The following is a 22,707-nucleotide window of genomic DNA, read 5'->3' on the forward strand; positions in this document are numbered from 1 at the left end:
GGCCGGCGAGGGCCTTTCTGTGTGGAGTTTGCATGTTCTCCCCGTGTCCGCGTGGGTTTCCTCTGGGTGCTCCAGTTTCCCCCACAGTCCAAAGACATGCAGGTTAGGTTAACTGGTGACTCTAAATTGACCGTAGGTGTGAATGTGAGTGTGAATGGTTGTCTGTGTCTATGTGTCAGCCCTGTGATGACCTGGCGACTTGTCCAGGGTGTACCCCGCCTTTCTCCCGTAGTCAGCTGGGATAGGCTCCAGCTTGCCTGCGACCCTGTAGAAGGATAAAGCGGCTAGAGATAATGAGATGAGATGAGTAAGTGTACTGTGGAGAACAGTAGTGCACTTCAACTAATAGCAGTTTCATTCATTCATCCATCCATCCATTACCTGTAACCGCTTATTCTGTGCAGGGTCGCAGGCAAGCTGGAGCCTATCCCAGCTGACTATGGACAAGAGATGGGGTACACCCTGGACAAATCTCCAGATCATCACAGGGCTGACACATAGAGACAAACAGCCATCCACACTCACATTCACACCTACGGTCAATTTAGAGCCACCAATTAGCCTAACCTGCATGTCTTTGGACTGTGGAGGAAACTGGAGCACCCGGAGGAAACCCACGCGGACACGGGGAGAACATGCAAACTCCACACAGAAAGGCCCCCATTGGCCACTGGGCTCGAACCCAGAATCTTCTTGCTGTAAAGCAACAGTGCTAACCATGCCGCTCAAGTTCATTCATTCAGCCTTTGTTTAAAGTTTTATTTAGCATATTATCTGAGAACCGGGGCGGCATGGTGGTGTAGTGGTTAGCGCTGTCGCCTCACAGCGAGAAGGTCCGGGTTCGAGCCCCGTGGCCGGCAAGGGCCTTTCTGTGTGGAGTTTGCATGTTCTCCCCGTGTCCACGTGGGTTTCCTCCAGGTCCTCCGGTTTCCCCCACAGTCCAAAGACATGCAGGTTAGGCTACCTGTTTAAATTGACTGTAGGTGTGAATGTGAGTGTGAATGGTTGTCTGTGTCTATGTGTCAGCCCTGTGATGACCTGGCGACTTGTCCAGGGTGTACCCCGCCTTTCGCCCGTAGTCAGCTGGGATAGGCTCCAGCTTGCCTGCGACCCTGTAGAACAGGATAAAGCGGCTAGAGATAATGAGATGAGATCTGAGAACCGTCTGGGTCTCTTACTTTCTAACAATGCCACATTGCTTGGCAAAACTGTTGCTGTTCTTTTCGACATACAGTATAACTCTGCTAGATGTCATCTGCTGCTTTTTTTTTTAACTTAGGTCTAGAGTGCTATAGCAGAACATATTGAAATTATATTTATGGTTTTTTTCTGCACATTTTACCCTTTTGTTGTGAATTGCTGTGTTGTTGCAGGATACATCTACATTTTATTTTTAACATTTTGGATTTTTTTGTAGGACATAAGTAAAAAAAAAACTGAGCTATGCTGTCTTCTTTTTTTCCTCAATTCAAAATCTGCCTTCAGTTGTAAACAGACAAATCAAAGCAGTGTCTTAGTTAGTTTTCCCATTTTATTTCTCCCCCCCCCACACACACACACACACACTTCAACCACAAACCCCCAACACTTTCATTCTAGCAGTTTGTTGGTGTATATTTCCATGGTTACTCTTAAAACAGGTCTGATCCATTGTGTCTTTCTCTGAACTGGATACATATCCATGTGTGTGCATGTCTGTGAGTCTTTGGTGTCTGCATCTTGCATTCCCTCCAGGGGGCGGTGCACATATATGGTGGAAAACAGCAGGCCTCTGAAGGATAATGAGTGTCTCAAATCCCTGAAACCCCCACACAACACATGCAAGCACAAGCATGTTCATATGTACACAATAGCACCTTGGGCAGAATGTGTACACTACTGTTCAAAAATTTGGGGTCACTTTGAAATGTCCTTATTTTTGAAAGAAAAGCACTGTTCTTTTCAACGAAGATCACTTTAAACTAATCAGAAATCCACTCTATACATTGCTAATGTGGTAAATGACTATTCTAGCTGCAAATGTCTGGTTTTTGGTGCAATATCTCCATAGGTGTATAGAGGCCCATTTCCAGCAACTATCACTCCAGTGTTCTAATGGTACAATGTGTTTGCTCATTGCCTCAGAAGGCTAATGGAGGATTAGAAAACCCTTGTACAATCATGTTAGCACAGCTGAAAACAGTTGAGCTCTTTAGAGAAGCTATAAAACTGACCTTCCTTTGAGCAGATTGAGTTTCTGGAGCATCACATTTGTGGGGTCGATTAAATGCTCAAAATGGCCAGAAAAATGTCTTGACTATATTTTCTATTAATTTTACAACTTATGGTGGTAAATAAAAGTGTGACTTTTCATGGAAAACAAAATTGTCTGGGTGACCCCAAACTTTTGAACGGTAGTGTAAGTACATTAAGAACACTAGAATATTTTAACGAGTGAGTAGGAATAGTTCATCCAAGGTCAAGTAGCACTTGCCACTCCAATACAATAATTACCACAGTTATAATTGTATAACAGTTATACAACTATCTGCTGGCTTTGTATTTCCAAAATGAGCTTTACCCCTCACCTATTTCCCTTGAGGTCATTTTTTTTTTACACAAACTCTGTCTCTCCTTAGCAGCTGTTCATGTCAAATATCAAACGTGATCTCAGCATTGAGTTATGTTTGTGTGTTAGTTTAGATACACTAATCACTTAAACAAGGTGAGTATGTGTGTTGATTAATAGGCTGTCAAAAAAGTCACAGTCCGTCTCACACCAGAATCTGGTCTTCTCAGTGTGACCCCTAGGCAAGGCAAGGCAAGGCAAGGCAAGGCAAGTTTATTTATATAGCGCATTTCATACACAGTGGCAGTTCAATGTGCTTTACAGAGGTAAAGGCAAAACAGTAAACAATAGAAAATAAAATTACATAAAATAAAGGGGGAAGAAGAGAGAAAAAAATAATTAAACAATAGTAGAAATAAAATAATAAAATGAAGTAAAAGTTCAGTAAAAAACAGCAGAATAAAATGGAATAAAAGTTAAGTAAAGTTTAAAACATGCAAAGACTGTAAAAGTTAAGTAAAGTTTAAAACATGTAAAGATGATGATATTTATCAGTTAGCAGAAAGCATCTGAAAACAGCCTGGTCTTTAATCTAGATTTGAAGCTGCCAACAGCAGGAGCATTTTTAATGTCCTCTGGGAGTTGGCTCCATAGCTGTACTGCATAGTAGCTAAAAGCTGCTTCACCACACTTTGTTTTAACAACAGGTTTTACCAGTAAATTTTGCTGCTGCGATCTGGTAGATCTGATTGGGTTAGGCCGCTGCAACATATCAGAGAGGTAATTGGGCCCTGTACCATTTAGAGATTTGTACACCAGCAGCAATGCTTTAAAGTCAATTCTGTAGCTTACTGGAAGCCAGTGAAGGGACCTTAGAATTGGAGTAATGTGCTCTGTTCTTTTTGTTCATGTGAGAACCCTAGCCGCTGCATTTTGAACCAGCTGAAGTCGTTTGATGGTCTTTTTTGGCAGGCCTGTGAAAAGGCCATTGCAGTAGTCAACCCTACTAGAGATGAAGGCATGTATAAGTTTTTCCAGATCATTTTTTGACATAAGTCCTCTTAGTTTGGAAATGATTTTTAGGTGATAAAATGCCGATTTAGTGATTGCTTTCATGTGACTGTCAAGGTTTAGCTCGCTGTCAATGAAAACACCAAGATTTTTAACCATATCTTTTGTTTTAATCCCCTTTGTGTCAAGACTAGTGGTAATCCTGAGTCTTTCATATTTTTCCCAAATAGAATTACTTCTGTTTTATCTGTGTTCAGCTGAAGAAAATGTTGTGACATCCAGTTGTTGATTTGGTCGATACACTGGTAGAGACATTCAAGGGGGGCATAATCATTAGGTGATAGAGCAAAATAAATTTGGGTGTCATCTGCATAGCAGTGATACAAAATTGAGTTGTTCTTGATAATTTGTCCAAGTGGGAGCATATAAAGGTTGAATAGTAATGGTCCAAGGATCGACCCCTGGGGGACACCACAGGTCAAGGACATTGATGTTGAGGTACAATTTCCCATGGTAACAAAGAAGCTTCTATCTTTTAAGTATGATTTTAACCAGTTGATAACTTTACCAGTCAACCCAACCCAGTGTTCAAGTCGATATAGCAGTATGTTGTGATCAACAGTATCAAAAGCTGCACTGAGGTCCAGTAATACCAGGACCAATGTTTTGCCTGTATCAGTATTAAGACGTATGTCATTTATAACTTTAATCAGCGCTGTTTCAGTGCTATGATTGGCACGAAATCCTGACTGAAAGTTATCAAAACAGCTGTTTGATATCAAGAAGGCAGTTAATTGATTGAAGACAGTTTTTTCAAGGATTTTCCCGATGAATGGTAGATTTGATATTGGCCTGTAGTTGTTCAATACTGAAGCATCTAGATTATTCTTTTTAAGTAGGGGCTTTACAACGGCTTTTTTCAGGGACTCAGGAAAAATGCCAGTCTCTAGGGATGTATTTATGATCTGAAGCACATCTGTAATTATAAGGTGAAGAACAGACTTAAAAAAGTTGGTGGGCAGAATGTCCAATTCAGATGTTGAGGAACTGAGGTTTTGTACAGTTTTTTCAAGAGTCTCGTAATCAATCAAACAAAATTCTGACATTGTGTTGAAATTGTCTGTCTGTGTCACTGGTGATTGCAGCTTTTCAGTTATTTGCAACTGAGATATATTATGAGCAATATTCTGCCGTATTTTATCAATTTTACCTTTGAAGAAGGATGCAAACTCATTGCATTTATTAACTGAGAGAAGTTCAGGTGCTAATTGTGGTGGGGGATTAGTTAGCTTCTCTACTGCTGAAAATAGCACACGGGCATTGTTCATATTCCTGTTGATGATGTTGGAGAAGAAAGACTGTCTTGCTTTACCAATTTCATAATTATATTTACAAAGCATCTCTTTATGGATTTGATAATGGATGTGAAGTTTAGATTTGCGCCATTCTCTTTCAGTCTTCCTACATTCTCTCTTTAGCAATTTAACAGCTGGGTATTGCTTCCATGGTGCTTTCTGCTTGTCACTGACTCTTTTGATTTTGAATGGAGCAATATCATCCATAATTTGGGTCATATTTAAATTAAAAATTTCCAGTAAGTCATCTACAGAGACTGACATTTTAGTTGAGATCCGTGAGAGAGCTTGCTCAAAGAGAACACGTGTTGTCGTTTATGACTCTCCTACCCATAGTCGTTGAGCTGTTCTGAATGTGAGGGGACATAGAAGCATCAGAGAAAACACAGAAATTATCAGATAAGGCCAGGTCAACAACAGTAGTAGAAACAATAAGACCCTTTGTGATAACGAGGTCAAGGGTATGACCACGAGAGTGGGTCGGCCTCTGTACATGTTGTACTAGGTTGAAGTTGTCTATAGAGTGCTTCGAGGTCAGCACGAACCCAGCAGCAGCCATATTGGAAGTCAAAGGTCACTGTGTCAGTGCATTGTTGTCGTTCAGCGAAGCAAAAAGGGGTGACAATGCCGAATACGTGTGTCATTGTTGGCTGTAGTAGCCGGGGGGAAAAGGGTGGCAAAAGCTTCTACAGACTCCCTAAAGTCATGACTAACCAGGGAATTGCAGCACAGGAGAAAAGCGAGCGGAGGAGACGACAGTGGCTGGCTGCCATCAACCAATCAAATTTAGGACAACTTGACTGTATCCGGATTTGTTCTGATCAGTTTGTGACAGGTAGGTTAATATTGTCTTGAATTTCATAGTTACTAAAATAAATGTGATACAAACTATTATCTTTTCTATGTACTTTCAGCAATGATTAATGGATATATTTGTCACATTAGGTAGCTTATGTCTACTGCAGTGCATTGTTGCATCAAATGGCATTTAAGATCTAGGCCTAGTAATGTTTATGTACACATGCTTTAGTTCACAAAATGGACTTGGGTGAAACACTAGATAGTTCACAAGATCGATGTATGTCACATGCGGCAACAAGCTGGGGTCAGCTTTCCATTCCTTCTCACTAACAGTGTATGGATCTACATTCCCAATGAAACGTAACTTCTCAGCATAACGCTCCCGTGCCTGCTTATCTAAACTTTCACAGTAGTGCTCCATCACTTCAGATGTCTAAATTCTTAGAAAATCCAAGCTTCTAAGCCCTCTAACGCGGAAACGAATCGGTGAATGTGTACTCTATGATGTGTACTCTATGTGTACTCTATGAGCGCTCTGGAGCGAGTGACTTCCAAGATGGCCGCGCAGACCGCAGTGTTACTATTTTTAGCATCATCTCGGAGCACTCTATAAGTGCAAGTAGTTCTCTGGCATAAGTGTTTTCAGCAGGGCTCTCAAGTCTCACGCATTGAGCGTGACAGTCACGCTTTTCAGTGTTTTGAAATCATATTGGTTAGCTAACATTACTAGAAAAGAAAGATTTCTACATTCTGTTTATTTGGCAAGATTATGCTAAAGTTAACATTATTCATGTTAGCGTAACTCCGTTTTTACATGCTAACTAACAGTGTCCAAGTTGACTAGCTATGTGTTCATGTTAGCCGTGGACAAGTCAATGGCAACTTGGCAGGCAAATCCATTTTGCATCTGCAAATCCATTTGCAGTCTGGTTAGTCATTTGACTAACCAGACTGCATAGCTATTGCAATGTCATTGCTAGCTCTAAAAGCACAGACAACTTCACTACAAGCTTTCTCTTGGAATAAGATACCTCAATATGCTTCCACACGTCGGACGGCGAGTTTTTGTAGGCCATGATGTGGTTCGTTTTAGGAAAACAAAGCAAATATTTAAAACGAAATGAATCTTTAATCCTTTCTGAAAACTGAAACATAGGTTCTAGGTATGGTCATGAGGGCACGCATTCTCCAGAAAAACTGCCTCCTTCCGTTCTGCCATCAACTGATCGTGTTCAAATAATACTGCTGAGAAAATGAACTTGATTTTATCCAGTCTATGGATGTGACGTGACCCTAGTGATACTGATAGGCTGTCTCAGTGTCATCTGCGAAAAAAACAATCAGGTTTTATAAAAGAAAAAAAAATCCACTTTCAAAGCTGCTTTATAGTAACGAGAACCTTGATAGAAATGTAGTGAAGTGAAAAGTACGATATTTATCTTTCAAATGTAGTGAAGTTAAAGTCATAAGTTTCCAAAAAAAAATAATACTCAAGTAAAGTACAGATACTCAAAAAGTGTACTTAAGTACAGTACTCAAGTAAATGTACTTCGTTACTGCCCACCTCTGGTGTGTTCACTGCTTCATATGGGTTAGATGCAGAGGAGGAATTTCACTGTGCTTGTGTACATGTGACAAATAAAAGCTTCTTCTTCATATTACTTAACCCGTGAACACACAACACCATGAACATTGCTTTCTTTCTTGTTGTTCAACATCCCACCTCTCAGCTTCAACAACCTTTGGACTGTGGAAAGAAACCAACACAGGCACGATGAGAACATGCTGTGACACAGCAGTGACAAACCAGACACTCGTGGATTAAAAATAAGTTCAAGGCTTTAATGAACACAGTGAGAGAAGACAATGTACAAAAGCCAGGCCAGGTCAATACAGAGAAATGCAACACAGTAACAAGGGCTAGACAAATCGTGGTCAGGAAACGGCAATAGTCCAAGAAACGGGAATCAGAAAAACACAGGCAAGATAAACACAAGGGCTAGGCAAATCGGAGTCGGAAAACAGGTGAGGATCAAGAAACCGGGACGTGAGAGAGATGAGCAAACAAACACAAGGGCTAGGCGAAACGGGAAGAAACCGGAAGGCAAAAGGGGAATGCAATCAGAAATAGAACCGCTCAGTAGGCTCACGAAAATGTGGAGGCAATACTGTGCAAAGAGTAAAACAAACAGAGAAGTATAAATACAGATATAAACAAAGAGGTACAGGTGATGATAATTAGAACTCAGGGGAGCCACTCCTAGGAAGTGGCTCCGGGTTGGCTGATGGAGTGCACGTGGTAGTGACAGGTGTGTGAAGGGGATTGTGGGAAGTGGATTCCTGAGTGTTAGGTGAGCCTGGGAGTGTGACACATGCAAACCCCACACAGCCGACAGGCAGGCTCAAACCCAGAACCCACTTGCTGTGAGGTGACAGTGCGAACCACTACATCACACTGTGCAACCCAGTCTCTGCTAACATATAAAACACAAGAATCATCAGGAGATGCCATCCCCCCCGAAACCCCACTCCAAATTGTCCTAAGTTGAATTGGTTGCCCTGGAAATATGGAAAAAAATAAAAATCACAGAAATCCCAAAATGTCAAAAGGCCCAATTTCTCTAGTCACTTAACATAACTGTGAGGTTTTGTGAAAAAAAAAACCCTAATAGTTTTTGAGTTATGCTCCAGAAACTAAAATGTTTACAGACAGACAGACAGAATGATAGCTATATCCCCCCAATCGAGCTGCACGTTTTGATATATTGCATGTCTGTGTGTGACGTACGGTTATTGAGTTATTACGAATCAAAATTTGTACGGAAGATGGGGTTTTTTGGACCTGCGAATTTGAGCTGTTGGTGGCGCTAGAGAGTTTAAGGTGGTGACTCAAAACTTGCTGAGAAGAACCTTGAGTTTGTCAAGAAGCAGTGTGCAAAATTGCAGAACTTTTCCAGAATATGACGTCAAGATATGAGCCAAAGGACACTTTTCCCAGCTGTAGCGCCCCCTAGTGGCCAACTTGTTCCACTTTTTTTGTGGGCCTTCGTGGAGGGGTGGGGCATAATGCCACCAAGTTCTGTTAAGATACACCAAAGCGCGGCCGAGATATGAGCACACTTCCTGTTTCGCATCTGCGCAGACAATTTTGATTGGCTGCCACGGCCAAACGCTTATGAAATTCTAAAATCCGGGAAAATCTTTTTTGCAGCTTAGTCCAAAGTTGCCATGTACTAAGTTTGGGAGAAATTGGTCAAAAATTGAGGGAGGAGAAGCATTTTAATTGATTTTCACAAAATTCAAAATTGCGGGAAAACTTTCCGAGGTTGAAAATTTTGTCAGAGGGTGCGCTGGATTCGTCTTGGTCCAAGGATTCCAGGGATACCAAGTTTTTGAAAATCGGACCAACGGTTCAAAAGTTACAAGCAGAAATGTACCTGCGACTTTGAGCTGTTGGTGGCACTAGAGAGTTTAAGGTGGTGACTTGAAACTTGCTGAGAAGAACCCTGACGTTGTCAAGAATCAGTGTGCAAAATTTCACAACTTTGTGCCAGACCGTTCTAGGGGTAGCTATAAATATGTGTAGTTTTTCAAATAATTCCATAGAAATGAATGGGAAATTTCGGGTGATTTTGATGAACAAAGTAATAGCATACCGAGTCCGATCGAGCCGCACGTTTTGATATATTGTTTGTCTGTGTGCGATGTATGGTTATTGAGTTATTAAGTGCCGAAATTTGTACGGAAGATGAAAGCGGAAGAAGAAACACGTAGAAGAACAATAGGTTGCAGTGCAGCAGCACTACATCCTAATAACAATATGTTAGGAGAGCATGTAACAAGTGCACATAAGTGTTCAAAGGATGTAAAATCACCAAGTGAGGACTGTTTACACTGAAAAGAGGCTTTGAATATATTTGACCCCTAGGGGAAGTTTTCTAGTTAACTATAAGTTTAAACAACAATTTAAATTTGAAACCCCTAAAACAACCAAGCAGGCTATCCCAACAAAGGGAAATAAATGGAAAGAGAGGGACTGGAGTATTATAAAAATAAAAACAATGTTTATCATTCCCTTTTCAAAATGAAACACACATGAAAGACATACATTAGGCCTTCGGGGCAACCAATTCAAAGACAGGGGCAATAAATTTCACAGTAAAGGTGTTTGAATAAATAACACACGGTTAAATGTCAGTAAGACGATAAGCAAACACTCAATAAATAGGGCACATCATAAGTCACACACAGAAAATCATTTATACTCTGCAAACCAGTGGCCACAGCAAGATCATTGCCCCTCCAGAATATTGCACTAACCCAGTGGCCTAGGACACAAATAGTACATACAATAAACATACAAACATTAAACACAGCGGGGAAAACTGATGAAGTAAACTGGTGGGCTCCCCCCCACACACACGCACGCTCACCAAAGTTGAACACTAAAATCAAGGCACAGGAAAAACAGTGGCTAAGGTAGTGGATGATGGTCCTCCTGCAAGCAAAACATGGCCACAAAGTCATATAAATAAATATCAGATCAAAGCCATCATATCTAATTTGTAGCCCGTTCATCAGTAAGCCGATATATTACTTAGGCTGCAAGGGTCTTCAATTGGCTATAGGCAATTGGAACAGGACTAGAAGCTAAAATGACATACACATGTGTACATTACCAACCTGTATAAACACAGGCCGCAGTGCTGAGCCAGGAGACTATTGTGGTTTCGTAGCGATCTCGTAGTGGGCCCGTTTTTACTTGTACATTCGCAGACAAAACTACGATACAGACAGTATCGAACCAGCATGAACACACACATGAACAAGCGCTCTGCAATAAAGATAAACACATGAGGGAGAAAGGAAGCCGGTGAACTTACATTCTCAGCACAACAAACAGCACTCAGTAGGCTCGTAATGACCACACTCTACCCAGGTGAGTTTCCGTTGAAACACACAGGCATAATTCGCAGCAAGCGAAGCGGTTTTAGCAGCAAGGGCTTGTAAAAACGAGAGGCTGGACACACACACTCCAATGCAGGACTGCGCACAAACACCAGGCCAGGGTCCACTCGCACAACAAAGAGCTTCCCAGAATCCGTGTAACGAAAGACACTAATGAGACATCGGAAAACACGGCTGTATTTAAAAGGGCAGTGCCAAGCGGCACCCACCTGATCCAATCAAGGTGCAATTCAAGCTGCATACGTCCTACCAACTACACCAGGCAGTCTCCTGTCCCAGTACTAACCAACTCTTTAAGGCGTATGAGTGCAGTGCCGATCTCCATTTCCATAGCCTTTGGCCTCTTGCCTATTATACAGCTAGGGTTACAGTGGGGGGGCTAGTCCTCTGGTAACCATGAGAGTTTGACTTCCCCACTCGCATCTGTATTTCAGTGTGCCTTGCCAGATGGTACCATTTTTATGATGGTCTTTGGTATGACCTGACCGCGAGTAGAACTCATGATCTCACTGTCGAAAGGTGGACACACTAACCACTAGGCCAACTCGTGGTTATTAATAGGGTATGGATTATTATAAATGAGAAATCATTGGTAGCCATGGACACTCAACAGCTCATTACATAAGATCACACTGTAAATCATGTCCAGTGCATATCCAAACACATGTTCTGCATTGTCACTGTGGGTGTAATTTTTCCGGCAACAGCAACAACACAACACAAAGTTGCAATTGATGAAAAATTGATTTTATGTTAAACAGGTGTTGCCAGGCAAAACAAACCTCACCCGGCAGCACTTATTTTATACCTATATGTTGATAATAGTAATATTTCTTAATCATCAGCTGTCAGGTTATTGTCCTATGAAAATCCATGACCTTGAGCTTGACATTTCAAAGTCATTCAAAGTCAAAGGTCATGGTGGCAACTGAAAGCCCATATGGGACTTCTTATATGTTGATAATGGTAAACATCTGGCTATCATGAACCATTTTTAAAGTTATAGCCCTTTGAAAACCCATGACCTTCAATTTGACCTTTCAAGGTCACTCATGGTCAAAGCTCATGGTGCCAAATGAAAGCCCATATGGCACTTCCTATAAGTTGATAATGGTAAACATCTGTCTACCATCAACCGTTTTCAAGTTACAGCCCTCTAAAATCCATGACCTTGAGTTTAACCTTTCAAGGTCACTCAAGGTCAAAGATCATGGTGCCAAATGAAAGGCCATATGGGAGTTCCTATATGCTCATAACAGTAAAGATCTGTCTATCGGCAACCGTTTTTGAGTTATAATGGAAAATATGTTATTTTGACCGAAAGGTTGACCTTTCTGGTGACCTTGACCTTCACCTTGACCTGATTACCCTCAAAATTTAATCAGGTAATCTACGGACCATTGCCCACCTACCTTGAAAATTTGAAGTCAATCGGTGCAACCGTCTAGATGCTAGATGACAGACACACAAACTGCACTGCACTGCACTGATTACAATACCTCGCTCCACTTAGTCCGTCACGGGCAAGGTAATAAGAATTGGTTTGGGTTGTTCATATTGGTTTGGGTTGTGCAATTACAGCATATAATCTGACTCACTTTGATAGATGAATATGATACGAAAGGGAATGTACTCTGTGCGTCATGCACAAATGTGAACATGACAGAGCATGAAGCCGCCTCCTAGAAGTCTGAATATTGATGATTTCTGTGGAATGACTTAACTGGTAACAGGAAGAGCCTTTTTCACATTTCACACCATGAATTTGAAAAATAAGGTGTCGCTTATTTAGATTAGATTATATAGATTAGATAGAACCTTATTGATCCCTTTGGGCAGGTTCCCTCAGGGAAATTAAAATTCCAGTAGCATCATTACAGGATAAACAGAGAATAGAAATAGAGAAAAAACTTCTAGATAAATTAAATTAGGTATTTGCATATACAAATATGAAAAAGAAGAAGAAGAAGATATGGGGAAGGGGGGGAAGGGCCAATGGAAGAGGGAAAGAAAATGCAGATATCCCCACAGGACTGGGTTGTGGCTACACTGCACTTTTTTTCAGCTTAGAAGAAGAGAGCTGGTGGGGATTAAGTTTCCACTGAATATGCAATTATATTAATTACAATCTAAACGACAAAAACAGATAATCCTAGATCAAATATGCTTCACTTTTTGATGTGAGTCTAGTGACTGGAGTGAGGTGCACTGAATGAGATGATGATGTCTCTGGGTGTCGTATGTGTTCAAGCTAAAATCCCAAGCTGGTTTGGAGCGTTGATCAGTTTTATTTATGTCCAGGTTGGCATGTGAATAATTTAATGGTGATTGATTTGTCTTGTCTCTGTTTCACCACATTAAGAATCTGTTGGCCAGCATGAGAAAGCAACAGAACATGTGCAGTCACACACATCTGATAACAACCTCCAGCAAAATGTTAACCGCTATAAATAATTCAGAAGCTTAAACTCAGACATTGGGGTGTGAACACAACATTTACATAGACTCAATTTTGTAAGCTTTTAACTGTGTTTAAAAGTATCTTCTATATAGTGAGAAGAGCAAAGAAAGAGAGAGAGAGAGAGAGAGAGAGAGAGAGAGAGAGAGAGGAAAATTGCTCATGCCAGACGTGGGTCAGCTGCCATGCTCTGTAAATTCAATGCCATGCTTCTGTGGCAGAGCCGAGAGGTGTATTGTTACCTGTGCACTGTTCTGAAGTCTGTTACGTTAGCAACGATAATAGCAACTACAGCTGCACTCTCACCCTGAACTGATCAGCAAACACCCACCCAGAAAATACCAAGGGTAGGAAGCAATAAATACTCTGATCCTATGTCAAATCCACACAGGCCTGTGAAGGACAGACAGAGAGATGTGAAGAGAGAGAGAGAGAGAGAGAGAGAGAGAGAGAGAGAAGCGCTGGCACCAAGACCTGATAGTGCAAGACTGGAAGACTTGAACTAAAAATACATTCATACATTATTATGGTCATCATTCACACATTCATTATTTATCTTCAGTAATAAAGTAATAATCCCTGTGATAGATTGGCTGCCTGCCCAGGGTTTACCTCACCCTGATGGATAAGTGTTATAGATAATGGAGATATGGATGGATGGATGGATGGATGGATGGATGGATGGATGGAAATAATGTTCTTCATGCACACACACATTCACACACACTCATTTGCATGTAGCAATTTACAGTCACAAGTTTATACTGGGATGGTTTTGGGAGGTGGGAGGAAATCAGAGAACTGGGAGGAAACCCTCATGGTCATGGAGAAAACATGCACAGAAACTCCTCACAAAGAGAAATCTGAGTTTCAGATCCAGTCACGGACTGTGGAGTGGTGAGGCAAAAATGCTACCTGCTGCACCTTCATGCTGCCATGTGATGATATAGAGCTTCCAATTCTGGTCAAAATGGTCACCAGAAGCCATCAATAAAAAAAAAAAAAAAATTAATTGACACCTATAAAAATTCAAACTTTACAGGCAGTTGAAGTCACATAGCTGCTTTTATTGTGTCATACAAATTTGAAAACAAATTTTGATTCCAAGGCAGTAGCCAAAGAAGCTGCAGTAAAACATTAACAGAGGTTACATAACTGAATAACAGAGCCTCAAATAGCAATGACACCTTTGATGAATATTTAATTACACTATCTGTCCTGTTTGAGGGATCTTGACAAACAAATATTATTTCAAGGCAGCATATACATAGTACATACATATATGCATACACACACATACACTCTCTCTCTCTCTCTCTCTCTCTATATATATATATATATATATATATATATATATATATATATATATATATATGTGGGCGGCACGGTGGTGTAGTGGTTAGCGCTGTCGCCTCACAGCAAGAAGGTCCAGGTTCGAGCCCCGTGGCCGGCGAGGGCCTTTCTGTGCCGAGTTTGCATGTTCTCCTCGTGTCCGCGTGGGTTTCCTCCGGGTGCTCCGGTTTCCCCCACAGTCCAAAGACATGCAGGTTAGGTTGACTGGTGACTCTAAATTGACCGGCGTAGGTGTGAATGTGAGTGTGAATGGTTGTCTGTGTCTATGTGTCAGCCCTGTGATGACCTGGCAACTTGTCCAGGGTGTACCCTGCCTTTCGCCTGTAGTCAGCTGGGATAGGCTCCAGCTTGCCTGCGACGCTGTAGAAGGATAAAGCGGCTAAAGATAATGAGATGTGTGTGTGTGTGTGTGTGTGTAACTGTTTTATTCTATCCATATTCACTGGATTTTGAGAAACAGAGCTTTTTTTTTCTTTGCAAATTTGATAAATAGAAACTTTATACAAAACACCTGACAAAATCATTTCTGTTTAGAATGTAAACAAACCGGAGAAAATACACTAGCAATTTGTGAAAAATGTCACCTTTTCTTGTTTGCTAAACCTACAGTTTAGTACACCCAATGAAATACAACTGAGTTACTGGTTACTGGGTCTTTTATCTTATTCATATTATATGATTTTGTATTTATTTAATCTATGAATAGCAGGCTCTGCGTTGGCTCTCAGTGCCTTACAAGAAGGTAAATGCACAAGCGATGATACAATACATGGGTGTGCACATGGATGGTACAGGGTGGCAGATGCCACCTCTAAAATACAGGCTCCACCCCATCTCTGAGAATGCTAACCCTCCTAAGCAATTCATGCCAACTTTTAATCATATTGGTTTATAAAATCATTGCAGTTTTTAATATTTTGACCAAACCCTTTAATATTAGAGTATTGGAAACTATATAGGAATTGATACAGTAATCTGGTTATTTATTTTTCACCAAGGAATAAAGCAAATATTCTGCAAATGCAATTTTGTCCTATTCCATTTAAAATCCACTGTTGTGCAGTAATATTTTTGACATTGATCATTTTACTTGAATGCACAGTGAATTAAAGAGACCACAATACACTGAGATGCTTTACATAGAGCAAAAAAAAAAAAAAAACCTTCAGCTGCTACTTCACCATACCCAAATAATCATTTCAGAAAGAGATATGTGGGAGAAATTCTTTCTCTTTTGTCCAACATGCTTTTTTTTCTGCTTTACTGTAAGGATTTACAATTTTGCTCTGACAATGTCAGTCTTTGTTTCTCATGTTCATACAGCTGTTGTTGTCCACCATCCCCCATCCGCACCCTGTCTCTCTTTTTCTTCTTTCCCTTGAGTGACTCTGTCTGTCTCTCTCACACATTCACCCCTCTGTCACGCCTCCCTTTTCTCAGGCAGTGTGACGTCATGAACAGCCGGTATATATCGACCAGTAAGATTGTAGGAGCTTAGCGGTTCTGTCAGCCTCCTCCACCGCTCGTTCTCCATTTGGTTCTTTCTCTTTGAGTGCACGACGTTGTGTTAAAGATGGCAGAAGCTTTCGTCGGCACGTGGAAGCTTAAGGAGAGCAAGCATTTCGATGAGTACATGGCAGCTCTCGGTATGTATGAGAGTCGATATAAGGGTGTGAAAATGTGTGTGTGCGCACGCGCGAGCGCACGAGAGAGAAAGAGCAGGTGTTTGAATGCAGCGCGTGATTCTCTGCCCGTGAGCGCGCGCGCGCGAGAGAGAGAATCGGAGTGGCATCGGCGGAAATTGTGGCGTCAAAACAAATTTATTTTATTTGAGGAAACTGCAATGCATGCAAATGAACGTGTGCATCGCATTGCACCACGCGGTTTTGCTTTTACCTCCCATCCTCACAGAGCTGCAATGGAGCACGTGGGCGTGAATAGCTGCTAATCAGTAAATTAAAGCCTTTATTTATTTCTTTTGCACATAATACAGACTTTACCAATTTCCCTAGCTTTTAAATGGGTTTCTAAACGTTTTTGAGCATGCATTTATTTATCTATTTATTGCACACACACTGTCATGAACTGATCAGAGAAACCACACACCCCAGGTGTAGTTTGGCTGCAAATGAAATTTACACAATTGCACCAAATGTAGTCAATAAGCTGTGTTTGGTCCAGTGATTGCTTCTTTGTGTGTGTGTGTCTGTCTGTCTGTGTCTCTCTCTCTCTCTCTCTCTCTCTCTCTCTCTCTCTCTCTGGGTGACCCAACTTCCATTAGTCACCCAACCCTAAGACAAAATTAAAGGCACATTTCAGACACCTCTGTGAACACCACCTTTATTTTATATATATATGAATGAATGAACTATGGTTTTAATAAACCCCCAGGCAATCTGTTGAACGTCTGTCTTATTTTCAGCTGGATTTTCATACCTGAAGAAGCAAGTTCCAGCTTAATAAAATATCTGCTCATGGGAGTCCATTTCATGTGGTTTGAAGCTTGTGTTGACTCAACTTGGCTTTGTGTTAACGTCAGACAGGCATAAACCAGCATGTCCTGACTAGCAGCACTACACTAACCCGCCCAAGATCTTGCACATAAATACACAAATGCACACATCTGGTTTAAAAAGCAAACTGCCTGTACCAGCATAATGTGTTTTGTTTCAAGCAAAGCGTGAGCTAGATGGTGCTAGTAACACTTGGAAGACCAGTTTTATTAGCAAGGCTGGGCAGCCAACTGAAACAACAACGCCAATTTGTATAACTTGTGGAATTAATGCTAGTGTCGTGGGTTTTTATTTTCCCAGCAAGAATACTTATTTACATCCTATAGGAGTACTGGGGATCTATGGAAGTTGCTTTGAGAAATCGGGGGTGGTATGTAGTGAGCAGGTATCTGGTGGAGTCTCTCACACACACACACCCCAGTTGTGGAACTTTTCTGCTATCTAGGTCACAAAATGTACTAGTAAGTCAAGATGACCAGGCAGGTGGTGAACTGACTTTATATAAGGGTCCAGTTTTAACCTTGTCCTGTCCATCTCTGTCCACAGAACAATAATAAGTTCAATTTATATAGCGCCTTTCACAAACCCAAGGACGCTTTACAAAAGAATTACCACCAAAAAAAAAAAAAATAGGAAGAATAGTGTGAGGTAAAGAGTTTTCAAGTTGGACAAATCAATATTCAATGCTTACTCTATCGCTGTAGACTGCTAATGTTGATTTGACCCTTTTTGACTCTTCTAGACCTTGGAACGAGCAAGGACCGTGTCACCCATGGTTAACCTATGAAATATTTGCACGTGTGAGAATGTGCTGCAGTAGCTTCTTGAGCTGTCTGTGTAGATGCATTATCCACATTGTGAAATTTTTCCATTGAATGTTTTATGTGGAAAATTGGGTTATTCTGTCATTTCAGTGTGCAGTATGGTTTTGGTTAATGTGAGAAAGTTCAATGTCTAACTAGAATATCTGATTGACTTAACATGTATGTCGTGTGGTGTTTTTTTTTTTTTTTTTAAAGATTTGACTTCAATTTATATGCATACATTTTTGTGTGCTAGGTGTCGGTTTTGCAGTACGCCACGTTGGCAGCATGACCAAACCCACCACCATCATTTCCATTGATGGTGACATCATCACAGTAAAGACTGTCAGCACCTTCAAGAGCACGGAAATCCAGTTCAAGCTGGGAGAGGAGTTTGATGAAACCACAGCAGACGACCGTAAAGTCAAGGTGCATTTGAGTGTATAAAGTAATCGATATGGAATCTTAGGAAAATGTTAAGTGCTTTACATTATTCTCCCAGTGTGCTACCAAATCATAGTTCTGTGACTGAACTACTAGTGGTGTGTCGTTCACGAACGAACCGTTGTTTTTGAACGAGTCTTCGAAGTGAACGACTAGAACTAGTTCGCGCTGCCTCTCGTTCTCGGTCGTTCGCGAATCAGCAGTCTCTGCTCGCTGGCAGCAGGGCGGTCGCTGAATCTCGGTCGTTGGCGAATCAGCAGGATCTGTTCAGTAGCAGAAGGGCGTCCAACTTGCATTTTGATCTGTGCAGAGCAGCGCCACTTTACTTCTTTAAGGGCTATCTGAGCCCTATTATCAGAGCGTTGACACATGCCAGGTCTTTAGTTTACAATTTAGAGCTCTCACTCAGCAATACATTTCAGTTCACAGCGAACGAGCTCAGCAGTGAACGAACGAACGAACAGCCAGCAGCCAGCCTGCCTGCTGCCATACTGGGCTGGGCGCATAGCAACGGTTTCCATGACTGTGATAAACAATGAAGAACGTGGCTCTGGAGATCGCGGCATACTGTGTTCGTTTTTTTAATGTTAATGCAATTTGTAATAAAGTGGTTTGTTCTTTGTAATGAGCGTTGCTGTTGAATATGAGGAAAATGGGTGTTACTTAATGGGTTTGAACAACTGCATGAAACAGTCTGCAATAAGGAGGTCTCTTGCTCGAACAGCTGGAAAAGGTCTCGCTAGACGTGACGTCAATCGAATGTTCGTGCATAACAACCGTTTCCATGTCCATGACCAGGCCAAACAATGAATGATCATGAATGCAGCAGAGAGACATTGCAGGCTACTGTTCGCTGAATACGATGACTTGTAAAGTTGTTTATTCTCTGAAATGAGTGTTGCTGTTAAATAAGCAATTTTTTTTTTTTTGCTTAATGGGTTTGAGAGAACAACTGCATAGCCGGCAGACCATGGCTCTACTAAAATAAATATAATAAATATAAAAACAGCTTTATTCTCATCTACATTTAATTAACTTTCAGAGCTTTATGTAGTCTTTTTCAGATAATGCTAGGATAATGTTTTTCTTCCATCTTTTTCTCAAGCACATTGTAATGTATGAAAATCTATTGTGGATGGCACCTCTGCCGCCTCTCGTTCACTCAAGATGAACTAAACTTCGGACGACAGCCATTGTTGTGCCATTTTGGTGTGACGTCATCAAAATGAACGAGTGAACGAACTGAACAAACGAATTTCTTTACTGAACTGACCGACATGAACGAACTGGTGGAAATGAATCGCCATGTCCCACCAATATGAACTACCCCTGATTTTTGTCCTTTTGAAAGAATCGTTTGTGGACTAACAATTGTGTGGTATAAGCTGGCTATCTCCATTATATAATGAATGTTCAGCATTCATTATATTTAATATATTTTATAAGCCCTGCAGTGTAGCCATCCATTATCCGTAGCTGCTTCTCCTGTTCTACAGGGTCGCAGGCAAGCTGGAGCCTATCCCAGCTGACTATGGGCGAGAGGTGGGGTACACCCTAGACAAGTCACCAGGTTATCACAGGGCTGACACAGACAACCACTCACATTCACACCTACGGTCAACTTAGAGTCCCCAGTTAACCTAATCTGTATGTCTTTGGACTGTGGGGGAAATCGGAGCACCCAGAGGAAACCCACGCAGACATGGGGAGAATATGCAAACTCCACACAGAAAGGCCCTCGCCAGCTGCTGGGCTTGAACCCAGGACCTTCTTGCTGTGAGGCGACAGTGCTAACCACATCATCACTGCTGCAGTGTAACTAGTGAGGTATAAATAAGCCAGCTAGCTTTAATACAGTTGACTCTATTACTGAACTAGTTTAGCTAACCTAGTCCTGTTGCAGCCCACTGTCTTAATTAGAAGCTAATTTGAGTAAACTTAAAACCGATTCCCATTTTTTAAAAATGACAAACATGCTTTTGCTTAAAGTCCCTCCAATGGAGCACTTGCATGTGACGTCACAGCCGATCCAGATTGTGACAGACGCCATCGTGTCGGTCAAACGCCATATTCCGCCTTCTACTTCTGGTTCTACTTCTGCTTTTACTTCTGCCTTTTCTTCTGGAAAACCCTACTATATACAATTCTACTACAACGGCTGCGGCTACAAGCTCTCGCTACCTGTGCACGTTTTTTTATGGTTTTTGTGTGTATTTTGGCGTGTTGTTCGTCTGTACCGGACTTCAATATCCACTACAACCGTATGGACTTACTGGACATTGGTTTCCAGCAGAAAATGACGGTTTGTAGCGATTTCCATCGCATGCACAACATTCTGGACGAGAAAAAAAAAACATTCCGGACGAGATAACGAGACCAGCGGGGTCTCCGTGGATTGTTATCGGAAGCAAAGCGAAGGAGGCGGTGCCGGGAGCGGAAGCAAAAGCGAGGCTGCAGGCAGAGCCGGCCTGTTGACTAAGCTCAGAAAACAGCCACTCAAATCTCCACTGCCAACCCTCTACCTCTCCAACGCCAGATCCATGTAAACAAGACGGACGATTTGGAATTACCTTATTCTATTCTATAATCGGCTGGTCAGTGCTATACTCAATACTTAAGTGACTTACCCATCCAATGAGGATTCTTGTTTACAAGATGCCACATCTGAGTCACTGACAAATCCTGAATTTCTGTTGAGATAACTGTCTAGAGATTTATAAGCACGCAGTGCTTCACCACTGAACAGCGAGGGAAAATTAATGAGGTAATTATACACGTCCGGGTATTCCGCTGGCAGTTCAAAATCCGGTTGTGAAAACTCCATCCGGTAAGCCATAAGGGTCACAAATCTGTAGATCGTTTATTTTAGACATATATCTAGTTATCTGTTCATTAGAAAAATGAGCCGTGTAGTCCGTCGGTTGAAATTGATCCATTCTGTACACGAGTGCAGCAGTATTCAGCGGTGTTTTTGACCGACAAGATGGCAGTTGTGTACTTTCCGGTCACGTGACTGCAAGATCTCTATACCAGGATTTGGTCTTCCCAGGCAATCTCTTGTCCTGTTACTACCCAGCTCTTTGAGGTGCATGGGTGTGGCGCCGCTCTCCGTTTCTATAGCCCTTGGCCTCTCGCTTATTATATAGCTAGGGTTACAGTATGGGGGCTGGTCTTCTGATAACTGCGAGAGCTTGACTTGCTCCTCACATCTGTATTGCAGCATGCCTTGCCAGATGGCAGTAGGTACCAAATTTTTTTTTTTTTTTGTGCACGTGTGATACCCAACTATGAGTAGAACTCTCAATCTCCCAGTCGAGAGGCGGACACGCTAACCACTAGGCCAACTTGTGGTAATTATTACTTAAGAAACCTAAAAAAAGATGGCTGTGTGATGCAGCATAACCTTTATGTAAGAAACGTGTATCATTACTATGGAAATGGAACATTGTCGGTACGGTCACAGTGTCGGCACTCCAGTTGTTTATGAATGTTTAGTCAGCAAGGTCAGGTAGGGAGGGTGGAAAAGAAACCTGCGCTGACTGACTACGAATTCAAACAAGGCATTGTTGATTGCTGTATCCAAGAATGCGTTTGATAGTGCTGTTGAAGTATTAGAGGCTGAGACGTGATGAACTTGTTACATGATTAAAAGTAAAAATCTAATTAAAAGTACTTGTTATTGAACTTGATCATATGTGCTTGTTTCAGTCAGTGGTGACTCTTGAGGGGAACAAACTGGTCCATGTTCAGAAATGGGAAGGCAGAGAAACGTCACTTGTCCGAGAAGTTGATGGGAACAAACTCACCCTGGTCAGTATCACTTGTGCAAGTTACAAAGCTGAACTAATTGTGTGTTGGCTTGTGGAGATATTTGCTGTCTGGAGACTATTAGCTGAACTGACTATTTACTCTCTTTGACAGACGCTAACACTTGACCAGGTGGTCTGCACACGATTCTACGTGAAGGAGTGAAGTTTTTCCTACAACTGTCTGTTCTGATTGAAAAAGCCTTTACCTTGTCAAGTGTGTTTCCAACAGCTGTCAGTAGTCCAGGTCACTAAAAAACAAGAATAAAATCTCAGCTTACGTCTCCAACATGGCTGTTTTTTTTTTTCCTTCCTCCTCCCCCCCCCCCCCCCCCCCCCCTTGATGTAATCTGTTGTGAACACATGGTCTACTCATTAAATTGCTCACATTAAAGTGGTAAATACTGAGGCTCTACATCACCATGCCATCTCCCATCCATCACACAGCCTATTTATACCTAGTAATATTTCCAGTAGCAGATCCAAAGTGCTTGTACTGGTCTGCTATAACCATGTTTCCTGGGACTGTCCTGTACATCTCATCCTTAATTTAAACGTGTTCCTGTTTCCATGTCACGGGTGTTCTATTTTGAGTTGATGGCAGTAGCCAGTCAGTTCAGTGGGTAAGCAGGTCACGCAGGAATAAC

The 22,707-nt window shown here is 41.6% G+C and overlaps 1 protein-coding gene across 1 annotated transcript; it reads left to right on the plus strand.

Annotated features, from left to right (window-relative positions):
* Positions 1-15,984: 15,984 nt before the first annotated feature.
* On the plus strand, positions 15,985-22,349 carry fabp3 (fatty acid binding protein 3, muscle and heart). Its single transcript, XM_060942912.1, has 4 exons — positions 15,985-16,140; positions 18,067-18,239; positions 21,963-22,064; positions 22,176-22,349. Exons 1-4 carry the CDS (start codon positions 16,068-16,070, stop codon positions 22,224-22,226), a joined length of 399 nt encoding a protein of 132 aa, XP_060798895.1. The 5' UTR covers positions 15,985-16,067; the 3' UTR covers positions 22,227-22,349.
* Positions 22,350-22,707: the final 358 nt, after the last annotated feature.

This window comes from Neoarius graeffei, chromosome 16, assembly GCF_027579695.1.
Source record: "Neoarius graeffei isolate fNeoGra1 chromosome 16, fNeoGra1.pri, whole genome shotgun sequence".
Taxonomy (NCBI): domain Eukaryota; kingdom Metazoa; phylum Chordata; class Actinopteri; order Siluriformes; family Ariidae; genus Neoarius; species Neoarius graeffei.

What these genes read in the sequence shown, in the direction of transcription:
- fabp3 (XM_060942912.1), top strand. Translation starts at nt 16,068, where the DNA reads ATGGCAGAAGCTTTCGTCGGCACGTGGAAGCTTAAGGAGAGCAAGCAT. An exon ending in TGAGTACATGGCAGCTCTCG is followed by an intron (nt 16,141 to 18,066) that starts GTATGTATGAGA and finishes TTTGTGTGCTAG; the next exon opens with GTGTCGGTTTTGCAGTACGC. An exon ending in ATGGGAACAAACTCACCCTG is followed by an intron (nt 22,065 to 22,175) that starts GTCAGTATCACT and finishes TCTCTTTGACAG; the next exon opens with ACGCTAACACTTGACCAGGT.